This window comes from Anser cygnoides, chromosome 7, assembly GCF_040182565.1.
Source record: "Anser cygnoides isolate HZ-2024a breed goose chromosome 7, Taihu_goose_T2T_genome, whole genome shotgun sequence".
Classification (NCBI taxonomy): Eukaryota; Metazoa; Chordata; class Aves; order Anseriformes; family Anatidae; genus Anser; species Anser cygnoides.
In genome coordinates, this window is record NC_089879.1 from 36,855,174 (window position 1) to 36,874,521 (window position 19,348).

The 19,348-nt window shown below is 36.3% G+C and overlaps 1 protein-coding gene across 14 annotated transcripts in view; it reads right to left on the reverse strand.

Moving 5' to 3' along the window:
- KAT6B (lysine acetyltransferase 6B) overlaps positions 1–19,348 on the reverse strand; it is a 113,321-nt gene that overhangs the window by 27,686 nt on the left and 66,287 nt on the right. For 10 of the 14 annotated variants that reach the window (XM_048060098.2, XM_048060097.2, XM_048060104.2 and 7 more), the window contains 7 exons: positions 18,532–18,664; positions 14,091–15,022; positions 13,044–13,165; positions 10,949–11,064; positions 8,770–8,911; positions 5,696–5,857; positions 3,184–3,277 (listed from right to left, as the gene is read on the reverse strand). In XM_048060098.2, the coding sequence (XP_047916055.1) occupies positions 3,184–3,277; positions 5,696–5,857; positions 8,770–8,911; positions 10,949–11,064; positions 13,044–13,165; positions 14,091–15,022; positions 18,532–18,664 (1,701 nt within the window). The remainder of the gene's footprint in view (positions 1–3,183; positions 3,278–5,695; positions 5,858–8,769; positions 8,912–10,948; positions 11,065–13,043; positions 13,166–14,090; positions 15,023–18,531; positions 18,665–19,348) is intronic. The other 4 variants (XM_048060110.2, XM_048060109.2, XM_048060108.2 and 1 more) reach the window with 2 other exon arrangements.

Below are 19,348 nucleotides of genomic sequence, written 5' to 3' on the forward strand. Positions count from 1 at the left end.
CTTTAAAAAATGTAACAGATACACATGCATATATTGTATTTTTAAAAACAAAATTTCTATTTAAACAACCAATTTAGATATAGAAAAAACTACGCATTAAATTTTTGCTGAAGACAATCAGGCCAGACAACTCAGACATTTCACAGTATACTTTCATCTCACTAAAGTTCAAGTACTCTTCCTAGAAATCTTTTTTTCCCCATGACATTATAGATTCATGAAGCGATAGACAGAGCTTACAAAAATCTTTATGTTTGTGTCTATGGAGTAAGAAACAGCATTATCAGTTTCTATTTGAATACAAGTAAGCTTAAATACAGTTATCAAAAAAAAAGTTGAAAATTCAAGGGACAGACAAATATTTATTTTCTTTTTGCAGAATAAAATAATTGATTTTTCCCTTCCAAGTTAACAGGAAGACCACGCTGACTCATCTGCAAAGATGAAATTAGTTCAAGAAAAAAGAATGCAACACAATCAGAACAAATTCATTTCACTTACCAAAAAAAACAGATAGTTTTGTACCACAAACTACATTTTCACCATACTGCTGACAAAGCAGAAGTTGCATAGCGGCTTAAGGCAGTGTTCTTTACAGCCTTTCCAACTGTCATGTCTACATGTATATACAAAGTAATGTGAGCAGTCGACTGCTTGCACAAAGTTGTTGAGACCTTTGTGGTTTGTAGCTATCACTTTCTGAAATATTACTTGCTCAACAGTAACAGTTTTATTATTTTAGACTAAAAATTGTTTTAGGTACTGTTATTAAAATAAGTCAACAGGCTTCAGTGACTGCCTCAGAAAACTCAAAACGGAGAAGTTAGATGTGTTACCTGCATAATAAATGAAGACTTAACATTTAGAGCATAAAATTTATCTCCTGATAAGTTTATGAAAACATGACAATCTAGATAAAGTTACTGGCAAATTTTTATTTAACTATTTGAAACTTGATCTGTGTAAGTTTCAAATAATAACTGGGTTTGGCTATATTCTCAGGCCTGTTAGAGCAGTTATTCTCAGAACACCAGAACTGAGCAGGAATGGTGAAGCACAAAAAAAGACAGCAGTTAGACATCAGTTACAACAGAAGAGGTGAAAGTAAAAAGTAAAAATAGGGAAAAAAGTAATTGATTTTGGGTGTGATTTTTTTTTGTGGAGATAAATTTGGGGTTTACTAATCTGGATGAGGCTATGGCTACTCTGTTCAATGACATTCAGCCTCAATCCTGCAAAAGGATATAAATACAACTGAAGAAAACAAGACTTGCTTCCTCTCTGCAACTAGGAAAAGACAGCCACTAGCAGCTCTGATTCCCAGACATTTAAGGGAACCTCTTGTCCAGAAAAAAAGAGGAAAGGCACTGTGAAAAAGCATTGAAGGACTGGACTGCATATTCGCTCAGCCACAGGAGAAGATAAAACTGGTCTCTGGACTACGTCCAACACGTATTCAGCTGTAGCCTACAGCTGTGATCTGATCATGTTTGCTAAGACGGAAGGCATAAAGACAGCACCAGACAAGGTTCAACCTAATTATACCATTACATAACATTGCAAGACATCACAGAAATCCTAACAGTTCAAACACTCTGATGTACTTCCAGATTTTTACAGGCAGGTAAGAGTAACAGAACACACTACTAATTTCTCCAGATTAAGTAGCACATGGCATAATAACAGAGCATGGAGATCCACAGAGACACAGCACGTTTGAATCCAAACTTTCTGTGGAATCCACAGGTTTCAGAGCTGTGCCACCAGTTTCGTAGGCCTAACTCCAGTGCTATGTCAGTACTCAACCAGAAAGATGTTTGTTAAGAGTGATTTGGACTTTTTTTTTTTCCTTTTTGTACTGGAGTACAAAACAAAGAAAAGGCCTAGAAGTACTTACCACTTGTGCCCAGTAAGAGTTCCCTATTTCCTTTTGCATGAGGAGATGCTAATCCTCAGGTAAGGACCAATTTCTGCCTCAGTAACAAGCTTAAATTCACTCCGCAGTTCTAGTATGTGGTATTTCTCACTGCCTTTCCTAAAATGCTGCAGAATGCACACAATGGAACAGCTGTTGTGTTCCACTCCAGTGATGGCTGCATTTAAATGGTGGATTAAGTGGTCCAAGACCAACCTTACCTAACTCACAGGGGTATAGTGAAAACAGTTAAAAAGCCACAAAACGAACAGAAATACTAAGTATGTTTATTAACCATAGCATAGTCATGCTGGGTAGCATACTTGAAGACCCAGAACTTGAAAACTCTACAGTTACAAATTATTGTCTTTGTCCTGCTGTTATACTGCAATATATTTTTATTTGCATTTTATTTTCTTGCACACACCTTCTGGGCAGGAATCCTATTATCCTAACTATCTCTATTGTCACGTAATTCTACAGCACTTTAGAAGTCACAAGTAATACTGAAAACTACATTTACCATTTCTCTAATCACAGACAATGTACACAAACTCCTTAATATCCTCCCTTTAAATTACAGGAGGAAGTTGGATTCAGTAATACTGAGGACATTTAGCCGAGACATTTCTTTAGATAATTTTGTTTGAAGTTTCACTACAGCTTTAAGGTTTGGGGGCTAACAAATCTATGTTTAAACAATTGTCCCTCAAGCTTTCAAGCAGGTCAAATCAACAGCTCAGCAAAATAAATCAGCAAGAACAACCATGAACACCTACACTTTTCCGTAACAATTTCCACTAAGTAAGTGATGCATTTTAAGACAAAAAACGAAATACATTCTATGTGGCAATTCTTCAGCAAAAACAGTTCTTTAGCTAAAAGAAGATGTAAGTTAGAAATATTAGAATGTAGAGAAAGCCTTGGACTAGTATCTTCTTAAGCTTTAATCACAAATAATTGCCTCTTCTTATACTAATGAGCAAGGCAAAATGGAAAGAAATTTAGACAACTCATTCAGGGTAATAGCTTTGTGAGCTAATATTACACTGCTGAGAGATCCATTCTCAATTTCCTGGAGTACAATAACAGATCAGCAGTAAGTTATTCACTTCAGGGAGCTTTTCTATCCTATGTAAATATAAACAGAAATCCCATCATCTATTGATAAAAAACAAAGCAAGTTAAATAAAGTTTTACATGTTACCATTTTATACAATAACCATCAGCTCCTTGGATCACAAATGTAAACAAAACACTTCACTTACTGAAATCAATAAGAAACCTTCCAAATCCTTGCCTTTGGTATTGGGGCATGATCATTATGCAGGAAACATTGTACTTCTGCTGGCAAAGCTTTTCCTGAGGGAAGGAGAAACAGATCAAGTATGTCAAAGCAGTGTTGAAGTGGGCAATTGCCTGCACCTGCCACTATCCTTTTAAAATATCCCAATAAGGTGAACAGATGCCTGGGGTCAGTACCAAAGTCGAATAATTCAATGTTAATATTTAATTATAAGAAGGAAATATCAATCAAACATACCCTTCAAAATATTTTTACTAGTTAACTACTCAGCACCTTTAAAATTAAATACATTGTCTAAACAGCATAATGAAGGTTAAGTGTAATAGAGGAGGAGGACAGGGAAAAGGGAAATATTTTCATGCTTTACTGACCTTTCTCTCAAAGATATATAAAAGAGGAAAATAACATCCATACACATGGTGAAGTTGCTTTTTCTGCAATTGCTACACTGACTGCTTGCTGGTTTCCACCTTTGTCTTCTTTAAATGAATATTGGTGGAAACAACCGATATCAACAAAACTAAGTCACGCTAACTTTTTCAAAGCTTCTCACCTGAATCCAAATCAAGGCAGAATGCTCAAAATTCAGAGCTCTTTCAGACAAAGTGAATTCATATGACATAGGCAGTGGATGCAAATATTATACTGACTGTTTAAAACAACAGAAGGAAGAATCTTAACTAGGAAGCTGTTCTAACAATACAGCTTTTAGGCTTTAGTTCCTTTAGAGTTTAGTGATAAAAAGGAAGATCCATAAAGTGTTGTTACCTTTAAAAGATTACAGAGGAAAAAAAAAAACAGCACTAGGTAATTTTGAGGAAGACCAAATAAATCAACTAAAGATATTCAGGTCAGTATAACCAACAGGAAGTCAGGGCCAGCACACAGGTAGTTTAAAATACCACCTATTATTTCAGCTTCTACACATAAGATGAGACCAGATCAGTGATGACACTGACAGGACCACAAGCCTGGTTTCCAAACCTTTCTTCAGACATGAGAGTAGATAACCATGTCGTATTTCAGTAGGTTTCTTATTTTCTATGGTATAATGAATCCTGAAGTATTATTTTTTCTGCATGGGTTTCCAAACTCTGCTCAGGATCCCAAACTCTCAAGACCACAGCTAGTATGAAGTACACATCCTGCCAACATATTTATACTCAGGCAAGCAAAGCCAGAGCACATCTGCCAGCAAGAACACACATACAAACACACGCTTGAAAAAAAAGGTGGGGGGATGGGAGGACACAACACAAACAAATTAAGTATTTAAGTGAAATTTGGATATGACTCCAACATTTTTTCTTAAATTATGGTAGTGAAAGCATTTGTTATCATCAAAACGGACAAACAGACTGGCCGAAGCAATAGAGGTGGAGTGGGGAAACAAAACGCATCCTTGCTGAATAGTCATTCAGAAGAAATATCAGGAGAGATTAATCTGGACACCTGTAGTATCTAAACCTACTAGAAAAATACTTGCCAATAAACGGGTTGACATGTTTGTATTCCACAAGAACTTCTAGCTAACATAAGACAGAGTAAATTGTGCCTATTAGTCTGTTTTTCAAATCTCAACAAGACCCTCATTTCAGAACACAGAAACCCCAAGAGACCGTTGCGCAGCATGCAGGTACTCTGATATAATTTTTAGACTTCTTAAAGTTAGCATCTTCATACAAATCATTTTTTAAATAAAGTAAATTACATACTGATGGAGAAGGTGATACTAGAGACCACCAAGTATTGAATTTCTAAGTATGTACCGATTGATCAAAATTCTTACAAATAGACAGCTGAATGCTTTTCTAGTTGCAGGCATATCTGATTATCTTTCACCATTATTTTTGCTAGCATTTGTCAAGACAGTCCACAGAAATATTTTTGGTCTACAGCAGCAACTACTGTTTTAAAATTCCAAGTAAAGCCACAAGCAACAGACATCTACTCTAAAAAAGACATCCACCATAAAAGTTAGGCTTGTGTTCTTATGCTCTGTGCACTTAGTAGCTTCATTAGATTAGACTCTATGCAAGAAAGAAACAAAGATGAAAACAGCCAACTGTTTATATCTAGACAACTTGAATTGCTTACCAGTGAAGCTATGAAAATGCATGGAAATGAACATCATTTCAAATACTTAGCACTTTTAAAAGTTAGACTTAGTATATTATTGCAAAACTGATGGGGAAGAAAAAGATTGAATTTTTCAACTGTACAATACAAGCCACAACACATTCAACAACAACAACAAAAAGTAACAATGCATATGGCTGATTGCACATACAATTTCTCAACTTGCATTGTTTTTTTCTCAAAGACAGTAGTAGTAGATTTGGGACAAATATATACATTCCACTTGAGATCCATAGAGAGAATTTCAAGTTTCTGAATCAAATTCATCTTTGCTGTTGACACAAAAGATAGTAGGAAAGTATAAATATTTTAAATATATACATATTTTCTTTTACCTTTGAGAAATATCCAACTAAATGGCATCCTTTCTCATCATTTTTCGTAAGGACATAGAAGAGGAATGGTTCAACATCATAATACAAGGTTTTGTGGTCCAGAAAGAGCTTAGCTAACAAACAAAGATTCTGACAATAAATTTTGCTCACATTTCCATCAACCTAGAAAGCAAGACAGATGCAGTTACTTCCAAAGCCACCGGTATGTTAGAACAAAACAGCTTCTTGAATCAACCATATCCTAGAAGGAAACATGAAAAAGGTAGCATTACAAAAAAAAGTTCAAGAGAAGATGCCCCTGCTTCTTGTTAGATAAGAATTCTTGAACTAGTACTAATTACCTTGCATATGTAAGTATCCTCTGAGGATCTGGTTTTATTAAACAAAGTAACTTTACTTTTTAATTGTTCAAGTAAGACTTACCTCTTTCACTTACTTCTTGAAACAAAATGAACATGAGTGGCAGACAACAAAAATGCGCTACTGAAAATTACATTAAACTGATTTGCAAGAAGGCTGTGGTGTCCGACACACACACCAAAAATAATTAAATAAATAAAATCAAAGACAACGAAGCTCATTACATTGAATCTATAAGAGAAGTAAATTTTCAGGCTAAGTGCTACAATTAGTCTAGGTATAAGTGTAAAGAGTCAAGCTGTGATGCAGACAGCTACAGAAAAGCCAGACATACATGCAGATTTCCTCCATCAATTAGTTACTCCCTAAAAGAGAGGATTCAAAGGCAATAGTCTTTTTGAAATAATCTTAATGGAAAGGTTTGCTTGTACTGATGTTCTTTGATAAAGTCATTATTTATATTTCATTAACAGAGACAGCCAAATGGTATGCACACAGTGCTGAAAAAGAAACCATGTTCTACTTCGTTTCTGGTTAGAATCCTAGTTATAAATCTGAGTAAACCCCCAACCTCTTGGACCTATTTAGGGACTTCAAGGCGACTGCTGTATAATACTTGTGTTATCTGGATTAAAGAAAGAACAATTAATGGACAGCTACGGCTAATAAAGGCATTAGAATAAACTTCATATAGCACTTGAGAACGTATCAAGTACACTAAGCTCTCATGCAACACACTCCATTGTCCATTTTATTTCCCTTCTTTTCACGCTTAGTAGCAAGCATGCAAATTAAAGGAGAACATCAACTAAATAAAAATCATCACTGAATAAGCCACAAGTCTGAAAACCCAAATTATGTAAGCTTTTTCAGCAAGAACGTCTGTACAGAAATGCAAAAAGACTCCTTAAATGGCAGGCAAACACAGCTTGTTCATCAGCTTCAAATAAAAATAGAAAGAAAAAAAAAAAAAGACTAAAACTCCAAAAGGAAGTATCTGTCAAACTTCCTTGGCTACAATGTAGTAGTAAACTGTGTCAAAGCCTTCTCTCAAATCTGTCAAAGTCATGCTCTGAGCAGAGGTACATAAATCTTAAATGCCAAAGTCATTTATATTTCTCTAGAAAACAGAGAACACAAGGGAAACCACAAACCCTTCATGCTGCCAAACAGAAAATGGATGCACAAAGTTCATTAAAGTACCTATGAGGAAGGACATGATCTGATGAGTAACTTTACAGTTATCAGAACCTTTGAAATAAGAATAGCTATTTCAGAAGTCTTAACATAGGTGCTTATTGAAGTACCTCAGAGAAAGGGGATAAGAGCAGTGGAGAAAGAGTCCAGACATCCCTTTCACAGGCATCTTGTTTTCCGTGTGTTTGTGTGTGTGTGTGGTTTCCTTCCCACCCAGACCTGAATTTTACTTTAAGAACCTTTTATTCACGTGTTGGCAGTAGCTAATGAAAATAAACTGGAAAGCAGAATTTGCCTATTGCTGTATGCTGCACAAGCCTTAACACCTGCTAAACAGAGAAAAGGTTAATTACTCTAGACTGACAGGACAATTTCTGTTTTAATAGAAAAAGAACTAAGCCTGTTTACAACTTAAGTCTTTTGCCAGCAAATCTACAGTCTTTAGAAAAATTGCTCAAGTCAGGAAGGAAACAATCTTAATGCAGATAGCTATTCTCTTTAATAGCATAAAAACAAATAGGTTAATGAACCAAACATCAAGATTTTCATTTAAGTAAGGACTCCAAAACTGCATCTACAATTGTTTGATTAGACAATGGCAATTAGCAGGCACAATAGACATTTATACAATATGTAAACACAAGTTTCAAGTAGAACCTATAATACCTACAATTAAAAAGAAGTTGGCAACATACCCATCTAAATATTGAAGCTGTTTTGCTGTTGAAAAACAAGTCCTAGTAACCCTGATAGTCTGTTCTCTTAATGTGACTGGTAACAACTCTTGAGAAACAGCCACATGCAGGTTAATGTGTAGCACGCCTGCAGTTATTAAAGTTATGTGACATACAAGATTTCTGCTGTTCAGGATATCCTTAAACTTTCCAATACTTTTAAAGAAGTAGTCTCCCAAGAAAATAATTTAGTTTATAAAAGGCTGTGTACCCACAAGCCCAACTCTGGACTTTCTAAACTGAAGGCAGTTTGTTGTGGCCAAAGTTGGACTGAACCTCCATCATCCAACCAGGACATTTCATGTTCAAACATCCAGAAAGAGGCAAAAGCACTTAATTATCATTTGTATTTCTAGAACAGTAGGTAATAAACTGTATTGCTTGCTTTTATACCTTGGAAGAATCTACATGAGACTACAGGTGTGGTCTCTCTACACCCAAAATGTATAAATTGCTAGAAATGAAAGGATGAAAGGCAATTCTACTGACAAGGGAAAGGCAATTCAGTCAAAGGGCATCCATTGCAGTCCATTCTAAGATGCATACTATAAAAGCGTCTCAAAAGGCTGAGTAATTCATGAATTACAGATAAAGAAAGTAAGAGTCATGACAGAATTTGACAAGGTGGAATGGGACAGGGAAGATGGGCTTGTTTTTGCAGTGTAATAAGAACCTCTGAGGAAGTGTTTAAGTATGTTAAAGTTTCCATGCTACTGTTCTACAACTGGTCTGTAATGTCTACCAAACAATTACTTTCAGAAATCTAGACTTGGATACACCTACCTCAAATACTGACAGGTCATTTCTTCTGTAGATTTCATTGGCTGGAGGATGAAACCAGCCACACTTCTTTGAGTGCCTTAACAAAATGCTTTTACTTTTCATGTATTTAAGACAGAATTCACACAGGTAAAGCTTTGGTAGTCTGGAGAAAAATTAGAAAAATATATTATTTTAAAAAAATATTAAGTTCTGTAAAAAGAAAAGTTATCACAAAGTGACATGCTCCTCCTTCCCCAGTTTATTATAAGGTACCCTGAGTAAATGCTGCTTAAGTTTAAAAAACAAATTTAATAATATTAATTAAAAGTATCACTACATTACAGGGAATGATTAAACATATACATTAGCTATTAGAAAAAGAAGATAAGAGTTTAATCACAGTGAATCTGATTCAACAGAGTGTGACTGTGGTCAGCTATTTTGTGCTACAACTTTAGGTAAATCCCTGTGATTTGCCCCTTCCCACATTCCAAAGTTTTTGCTGTGGTCTCCATCAAAGCAAGCACACTACAGTCATACCTCAAATTTCACCTTTTTTCTTCCAATAAAGACAAAGAGGACACAGCAGAATACAAAGAATTTCCTTCCCTTTAATTTTCTTTACTTTGGATATGGGGAAGATATATAGGAGATAATACAGGAAGATAATACAATTATCTTCCTAATACTTCAATGGGAAATTCCTTCCCTTTAATTTTCTTTACTTTGGATATGGGGAAGATATATAGGAGATAATACAGGAAACAATTATCTTCCTAATACTTCAATGGGAAAGCAATTGTGGTAGGATTATAATCCCTCACCCTTGCCTACGTTATTACTTAACTCAACCAGAGAAGCCTGTCTAAACAGTCCATATATGTGGAAAGTCTCCCTTCCACCTATGTCCATGAAACAACGCATCCTAGATGATGACTATTCCTCCAAGGAGGATTCAGTTCAGACAAGATACAAGTAACACACATGCCTCATATCAGACAATGCTGACAAGTGTTCTACATACCACAAACTGCTCCTTTTCAATCAGTTTTGTGGCTATTAACCTCCATTTTAAAATTATTGGAGCAGTGGATTGTACCACAGCGTTTTAGAACAGATGAAAAACTATCTGCTCTGAAGATATTGGCATATCCTGGGATCATAATCATGGCTTGCATGATTACAGGATTCTAAGAAAGTTTATCAACAACATAAAAATAGTTTAAGTGTTCATTCCATGATGTAATCCCACTGCACTTAGGGCCAAGAACTGCCTCCTACAAATGACATCTCATTGTTGTCTTGTACTAACGACTATTCATTATCATGCCTGTATGTAGAATTAATTTGCTTGATGTAACAGAGCTGTCTCTCACAATAGGATATAAATTGAAGGATTAAAAGAGTAACTGATAAAGAAGATTAACACTATAAAGGCATTGGAAATAACAGGAAACATGCTGTTTACACTTTTTTTTTAGCCCTTGTTTTTTGTATTATCGATTGACAACACATCCCTCATTCCCACTGTGCCACAATGCTAACACCTAGGAATGAGAGGGAAGGAAGGAAAAGGTTTGAACAGACCACATAACTCAGTTGCCTGCTGGAGCAGACGACTTGAAGAACATACAGTTCTGCAAATTTCCATGTGTACCACATATCCAATGGATTCATGAAATATGCTTTTTCAGTACACGCCAAAATCAGCAGGAATCTACTGAACACACATACTAGTTCATGCTCTCTGCCTGACTGAAGTGTCCTAGCACAGGCAGCCAGAAATGGGACACTGTTGCCACACTTGGCTCACTTTAACTTTATTTATCTAATATTTGCAGATTTCTTGGTCCTTAAAAAAGAAGGAAGTTAACTTCTGGATGACAAACAAGATTAACTGCTCTAAATGGCCACAAGTTAGGCATTCCTGGTTTGAAGTTGTTAAAAAGAAAATACTAATACATGCTACAAAGTTAAAGTTTTTGCAGAACTGGAAAAAATGGCATTTTAAATGAATCTTTGATTAGAACTAGTAGAAAAAGAAAGACAACTCCTTGATCTCCCTTATAATTACAAAAGCATATCTGCTCTTAAAGTTACACGAATAAGTTACAAACAATTACAGAAAAGTACGAAAGTAAATCACAATCACATTAGAAAAAAATCAAAACAATATATGTTGATTTTGATGACTTATTACCTTGCATATTCCTGTGGGTAAGGTGAAGAGTACCAGGTCTGTATCTCATATTTTCCAAACTCAATCACTGAGGGGTATCGCCCACTTGTTTCACCAGTGTTTTTACACCCAATTTTCTGTCAGGTATAATAAAAGCAAAATACTAGTTATAAAAAAGTAAAAAAACAAACAAACAAAAAAAAACCAAACTTATCTTCATATCAATTTCACCCAGTGAAGGTGTGACAAACCTAAAGTATTCAAACGTTGCTTCAATTCTTCCAGCCCAGGCAGAGAACAGAGTTTGCAAAAAGCTAGATATAAAAAGGGAACATTCCTTTGAAGGTGCCAAACAAACCCACAATCATGAAGTGAGGTCAGTAGTGCTTACAAATAAGCACATACAAATAGACGATGAATGGCCCAGCCAAAGAAGGGGCACAACTGCCTGAATCCTTTTCTGCAGGAGCTAGTGGAAGGACTTTTCTGCAGTCCTGGTTCAATCCCTAAGCCGTTATCTTGTTAAAACAAGGAAAGAGGACGGATCAGCAGAACCTTTCTGGAGGTCCATTGGATTTGACCTCATAACTGTCCCTAGTGTACTAAAATAAGTTGTTCTCAGCTAACATACTGAGGTTGAACTGATCAGAAAATGACTGCTAGACTAAATACAAAAACTAAATAAAAATGGAAAAATAAGTAATTTAATTGCCCCCAATTTCAGCAATCTTGCCTCATAACATTTTTGGACTGCAAGTGAAAGAAATAAATGAGGAGGAGGTGGGAACCGTTTCCATGAGCAAATGGAAACACAAACTAATCATGAAGTTGATTCTTTAAACTTGGTTTGATTTTGCTGGTTAACACACTCTGAATTCAGACTGTGATAAGGTCGTCACATTGACCTACAGCAAGTAACATCGGTTCTTTTACTTTTAACATGAAAAACAAATTAAGTGACTTGCATCGCTAGAAAAAGCACTAGACATAATGGTTTATTATGCAATTTTATAAAAAACAGCAGTTGAAGCATTACACGCACCTCCCTTCTGACCCAGGTTCTCAAAGACACTGGTTGCTTGAAGGGCAAAATCTCCTCATGATTGACTTGTGAAGAGCTTCTTGCAACACAGAAGCCTACTAGGCTTGCTCATTTCATTGACAAAGAAATTTAAAAGCCTCTTTTGCAAAAGGAAGATTCAGCTGCCATATATCCAACTTCCTTGGTAAAGAAAACCAGCTCAGTTTCAGCAAGCTTTAGATTACCAGTACGTACCTTAAAGAAGAGCATCAATACCAGCTGGTATAAACAGTTTTAGTCAGATTTAACTCAAGCATTTTTACTACTAGAAGTCATCTATATTATTCAAACTCAAAGTGTGTTAAATAGTGGGGCAAAATAAAGTCATGAACTCACTAAATCCCCTTGCCTTCTACCAAGCAGTATTTGTTGGGACAGGCTTAAGTTTTCATAGTGGCTGCTTTCGCTGCACAGGACATCAAAGTACATTCTCACAGACCATCATCCTCTCAGTCACTACCATTATTTCAGCTGTGCTTAATCTCTGTTTAATTAATGGTAGCCTTGTGTCCAAAATGCTCAAGGGTATCTTTCAAAATCTATCCCAAGTCTCAATTACCTGACCCATTCCAAAGCCTTGTCTCTAATCTAGGAGGCTTAAACTGCATATACACTGTCTCCCAAATTATATTTACAATAAGCATGATGCAGTAGGTCAAAAGGATTTTATTAAAAATGAAGAGAATATGAGAATGAAACTGGTTTTAATTTACATATGTAACTGCATTTTATGAGGGACTATAGCGATATGACAAGGGGTAATGGCTTTAAACTAAAAAATGGTAGGTTTAGGTTAGATATAAGGAACAAATTCTTTACTATGAGGGTGGTGAGGCACTGGAACGTGTTGCCTAGAGAAGCTGAGGATGTTCCATCCCCAGAAGTGTTAAAGGCCAGGCTGGATGGGGCTTTGAGCAACCTGGCCTGCTGGAAGGTGTCCCTGCCCTTGGCAGGGGTTGAAACTAGATGATCTTTAAGGTCCCTTCCAACCCAAACCATTCTATGATTCTGTAATTTCATGCAACATAGTCTTACCTCCAGGGAAAGCTCCCGAGCCTGTTTAAATACTTCCAAATCCTCCTGCGTAACTGTGTCCTTGCTTCCCACCAGAAATACATCTGTATTTTCTTGTTTGATGCTTAGTTTGATTTCAGTATCTGTTATTTAAAACCAGCAAAAAGTTTATTCACAGACATGAAGATTACGCATGCCTTACCAAAGTATTGCTCCTAAATAGGATTGTAGCAGTTATAGCTGTTATGATTTCCCATTTTGACTAAATGTGGGATTATAAATAACAGAAATGAATCTTTCCTCTCTTCTGGTTCTGTAGTATGCTGTTGCGTAAGCAATTTTTGGTACTTGCTTGTCTTTCTGTCTAAGGCTTTACAGTCCAGTTCTACTAAATTAGTTTTGAACCTCACAAAAGGGAATATATTCTCTCATTAAAACTATGCCACTTGATAAATTTCAGGATATTCTACAAGGATATTCTATTCTAATAATAAAAATCAGAGAAAAATTTCCCTTAAAAGTTGGAGACCAATGCTAAGCTAAGTGTACATTCAAACGTTACCAGTATATTTTTTCTTAAATAAAAGTAATTATTAAAAAGGTAGTTTACAGCAGTACAGATCAAGTGTTGTGGAGACTGTAGCAGGATGGAATTGTTCATGAAAAAGCAATGGAGCAGTGGGAAATGAATTGAAATGCCCACCATTATAAGCACTGACAGCACACAATCATAATGACAGCACTACTGCCAGAGAAAGGGCAGGGGAAGAACAAGGAAGTAGCATGAAGTGGCTATTCATGCAGTACTAAACAGCCATAAGCAACATCATGAAGGCATTTGGGGCTCCTAATGTCACTACAGATGCAAAAAATAATAAAAAGGTGGTGTGGTATTAGTCAGAAAAAACATTTTGGAGGTTTAGTCAGCATTAGATAAAAGGTCAGCTTCGTCGCTTTTGTATGAAAGTGAAGTAAGAATAAGAGAAATAGCTAAGACCTATGTGACAAAATAAGAATTTTGGTTTTGGACGGGACGCAGGTTTGGTTGGCGCTTTGACCTTTGCTTACCATCATCCTGATCAGGTTTAATTCTTCCGTCTGCCAAGCTCCCCTTCCCTGGTGAGGGGGTCCCCATCTGAGGGGTCACTTTATACTTTAATCTGCCTAGAATCCTGTGCTTTTTAAGGAAAGTTGTTCTCTTGAGGTGAGCAATTGCTTTAAAAGCATGTCCTCTAAACACACCCCATCCAGAGGTACATGCATGAGAAATAAACCTACTCCTAACCTCTTTCTTTCCATAGAAATGGCTATTAGATTTTGAAGTAGAAGATAATTCTGGTTTATGACGCATACGCTTGGGCGGTGCATAGCTTGGGTGTCCCTTTTTTCGAGACTGTCCCTGAGCAGTATAGATATGAGAGAGTCCATCAAAGAGTCCCTTTAACTGACTATTACTAGGAAGACTACTAAAGGAGGGTGCGCTTGACTGACTGGAAGAACTCTGGGGAGAGTTAGAAGAAGTAGAAGTGCTGGATTTTTGTGAACTGGGGCTCTCACCAGAGATGGGGGTTGGGGGTAGAAGTGAAGAAGGTGGAGGTTTTAGCTTTTGTGTGGTACCTGTAGCCAACACAAGAGAAGTGCATGACTGTTTCTGAGAGACTTTTTTCCTTGGACGATAGTGCTTTGAAAAGTCTATTATTTCACCTCGTGATCTGCGACCATCAGGTGATGGTGTAAAAAACTTAGTAAGGCCATCAATAAGCCCTTTGGTTTTCTTGTTAACTTTAAGTGTAGAGGCAGATATGTAGGTGGAGGTGGTGGTGATTTTGGTGGTGGCACCAGGCCGAGTGGGGTCTGTAACAGGCAATCTGCTGCTTGAATCCTTCACAGATGCAGCATGACCAGATGAAGGTGTGGTACAGACTTTAGTCTTTTGACCCCTACCAGGTGACCCCCTTCCTGTGAATGCATTCATGGATCCTTCATCACTGGTTACAGACCTATGCAAAAATTTGGAAAACAAAAATCAGCATTAAAAAGACACAGCTACTGCCAGATAGCACTACACTTTATACATGTTACTTATGCCACTGTACTTAAAAAAAAAAATTAAGGACATACACATTTTTTAAAGTAATTCACACTATGATGCAACATCCAACTTTTTCTCTCCCCTCCCCACCACGTTTCTTTTTTTCCTCTGTTTAAATAAGGTAGTCCACTGTACATATACACAGATGCAGCTCAGATAGCAAGATCTCCCAAGTATACACCCTCTCCATCTACTTTCAGGCATGTTAGAAATGTGCATTTTTGGAGAAAAATATTAATGCACTGTTCTTGAGCACAGTAATGGTTTCACCACAATAGAATTTATTGTATAAACAAAGAAGATGCTCATATGCAATGTAAATAAGTTAATGCATATCAAAACATTTGCTTAAACTGTAGAGAGAGTCTATTAGTTAGCAATACAGTCAATTTTCAACAAACTGCTGTTTTTATCCACGCTCATTTGATAACATATGTCAACACTAGCAATAAAAATTACCACCTAAGATATAAAAGAAAATTGAGGTCATTTATGGAGAGCATTACAACAAACCCAAACAAATGGCCTCTTTTTTTTTTCCTACAAATTGGAACAATAAGAAAAAAAAATCACCATCAAGAAGAAAGATCAAAACTGTAAGAACAAGCAGTGTTTATAGAAAAAACACAAACCGGTCAAGCCTAACATGGAAGATATTAAGAAAGAAGAGTGGTGACTGCTACTTGAATGCTAGGAAGAAAAAGGGCATGCTGAAAAGCCAACACTTGTGACAGCAGAAGTACAGGTTCAGCTGGTTGCTAATGACTAAAGAGATGAACAACACTGAAGGGCAAGCTGGAGAGTAAGTAGTATATTTTAAGTATTTAGAAACTGAATGTTTAAAATTATTTGGAGTAAGAGAAATAAATATCAGGAGGCATGATCAAATGGCAAATCCAAACAGAGCTATATAGTTGCATCAAATGCTTCCATTCCCCCTTTCCATCCTGCTCTTTGAAGTTAGCTCATTTATTTTGTAGTGAAAAGTTCTCTTTCACAGATTTTGCCTTCTTAATTGAGATGCCGGAATAATTAATTCCAACAGGTTACTTCTAATTAGAGATCAAAGAGCCTGGGGCTACCATCTGGTATGCTGAACTCCAAGGGCCCACCAGTTTAAGAACTGGCCCTTTTCTACTCACACATCCTTACATTTGGGTAGCTCTTAAGAGGCAACAAAACCAAAAACTTAAGTCTTTCAAATCCTTTGCTGCCGTAAGCTTGCGTCTATAACAAGACCTACTCTTACTACCACATGTACTAGCCTTTGGCACTAGTGGTGACTAACGCACCTGTTTTTAGTTAATCCTATATAGTAATTTGCCTGTATGGTATAATTGTGAAGGGTTGCCTACAGACAATCAATAGGCAGATGGTTATTCGAGGATAACTGGACAGGTTCTTTGTACTACACAAAAAGAATCAAGTGGCATTAGCTAATCTTACTGTATTTCATGCGACCACTCACATTTATGTATGACACTGCTGTCTGCTGTACATTACTATTACTTCAATAGGGTTCTATGAGGACACGTCTCTGCTCTTACCCGATCTCCTAACTATTGTTTTTCCAAAACAAAATTACTTCACGTAGATTAGACACTGCAGTAGTAGAAGCGTGCCCATTGTAATGCAAGTATTTTTACAAAGAAAAAAACTTCCCTAAGTACTAAACTAACATGCTCATGTGGTTCATTTGCTACAAAGAAAAGAAAACCTTTGTATTCATAATTATCATGCACCATTACAGGGACTTGAACATCCTTTAACACAGCATTCACATTAAAAGCCATAGCTGAGAATTTCATCATCAAAAGCTAACAGTAAAACCCACACAAGCTTTCCAACTTTTCCTTTACATGTATGAGGAATGAGGGGAAGTGGAAATACTGTATCAGACAAACATGCCTGCTAAACCCACTGTGGAATGCATAAATCAAGGACACATTTTTAGAATTCTCAAAGGGGTAAACACAAAGGTGTAGCGATAAACAGAGGGAGATGCACACACAAGGAAATACAGCCATTTCACCATGTAAAAACACTAAAAGGTGTATGGCTATTTCAATGACTTTTTAATACTTATTTAGTTAAGAGAAGGGAGAAATAAAAGTTTTTCATGCATTCTTCCTTTATGAGCATGTTCTTATGAGCCATTACAACTACATTTTTGACTTTGATATAGTCCCACGCTTCCTCCTAGGGTTCCTACCCAGAACATTTGAACATGGACCTAAAGGAAAGATGAGATCCTGACATAAAGAGGAGAATAAATATATACATAGTAAGCTGCACTACCAAGTACATCAACATGACTATTATGCTGTACTTGAGTACTGCCAGTATTTACCTTTTTTTTTTTTTAATATATGTATGTGTTTCCCCTTTTACATGTTGATTCCACAAGTTCTTATTCTGCAAAATGCAAAGTTCTACAGCAGCTAACATACAACTCAGAAGTATACCAGACAGGTTTAGACTGTAGAGGAAAATGGTTGGGTAACAGCCACATAACAAAACGAGTAGTAGGTACAGCCAGAAAGCCTTTCACCTGCTGAGTTGACACAGCCAAACAAACTGAAATAGGAAGAGAAGGAAGGCACATGTGGACAGAAACATGAAATGGAGGGCAACATGCTATTGAAGTTAACACAGAATCTGTTCCTGTTTAAGACTGAGTGTAAAGACAACTCAGCATTTTAAACTACTTTAAAAGAAATCCTCCAACCAAGCCTTAAGATGTCCAATTACAGTGTTCCCTGGAAGGACAGATGCCAAAAGAATTACAGCATTCTCTTGTGTTAGACGAACACATTCCTAATAAGTAAAACAAATTGCAGCCTCTTTGCCTAGTAACCAGTGGCAGCTTAACAACATAATTCAAACATATTTTTTTTCCTAGAGTACCACTGAAACCAGAACTTCTATAGTATTTATATGTTGTGCTCTCTGGAATGGGTTTTGTGAACTGATACTAACAAATAAAGTAATTTTTATACTACATTTGAACAGGCCTTTGAACAGAACAGTCGCCTGAAATTATTTATAAGTAAATTCATTATTTATTATTGATTTAATATGGTCTCTGCATGTGCATCAGTTATTTTAAGTTACATATAAAGATAGCTGTGTCATGTATTACTGTAGAGACTTTTATTTCTATTTGGTATAGGTGCAACTTGTATTAAAAAAAAATGGGACCTAGAAAAGTAACTTACAGGAAGTTTCTTCCACCACGTTCTGACAAGATGTGAAAATTAACCATTACAAATAAAAAGTCATTATCCATTGGGCTAGAAGGTCTGCACTAGAATATTCATCACTTACTTTCCCCAATTTGAAACACAGTTAAAAACTGGTTGAAACTTGTTACTCTAGTACAGTAAAAAAAAAGAAAAAAAATTAAGAGAAACCTACAACATTCGTTGCTTTAGTTTATTTTTCGGTCGTCCGATAGGTTTTGCGTATCGTCGCCTTATTTGGGCAGCTTTCTCATGAAGTAGCTTTCTCCCTTTCTTCTTTGGTCTACAGACCTGGCAAATCCACATCCCTACATAAAGGAAAAAAAGTTTAATTGTACACATTTATTTAATCTGTCCTGCAGGTGTCTACCAAGATATATGCCATGTATGTAAAATTTTCTTATAAACAAGACAGGTGGAAGGGGAAGTAGGCAAAGAAAAGCGATCCCCTTCTACCTATACCTCAAATTTTTTGAGAGCAAAGTGCTCAAGGAAAGGGGGAAAAAAAAGTTGCAAAAGAGATCACAAAAGATGGTGAGCAAATGGGTTCTTAAAAGAAAGCCTGTTATAGCTTGCTCTTCCTTACACTACAGATACATATTTATTCTGAAAAAAATAAGATGGGAAAAAATTACATGTGCATCACACAGCTAACTAGGCTACAGTGTGCCAAAGAAAATACCAGATCACAACTAAGTATGTTTGGTTTAATATACAACTTGAATTTGTCATCCTTTTAACATTAGATAACCATGTCTGAACACTGTTTGTTTGTGTTTTTTTTTGCTTTTATAAATAACACTAGAAGAATTAAAGAAAAAAAAAGCTGGAAAAAGTCTGCAGTGTAATTTTAAGATTAAATAAGGAAAGCCATAAAGATGTGAGACCAGAAATGAGAGGTGCTACATATCAGAAATCTAGAGAACCTGAAGGACACAGGTGTTTTGTTTAAGTTACCCTTACATGAGGCAGCTGTCTTCTTCACCTGCTTT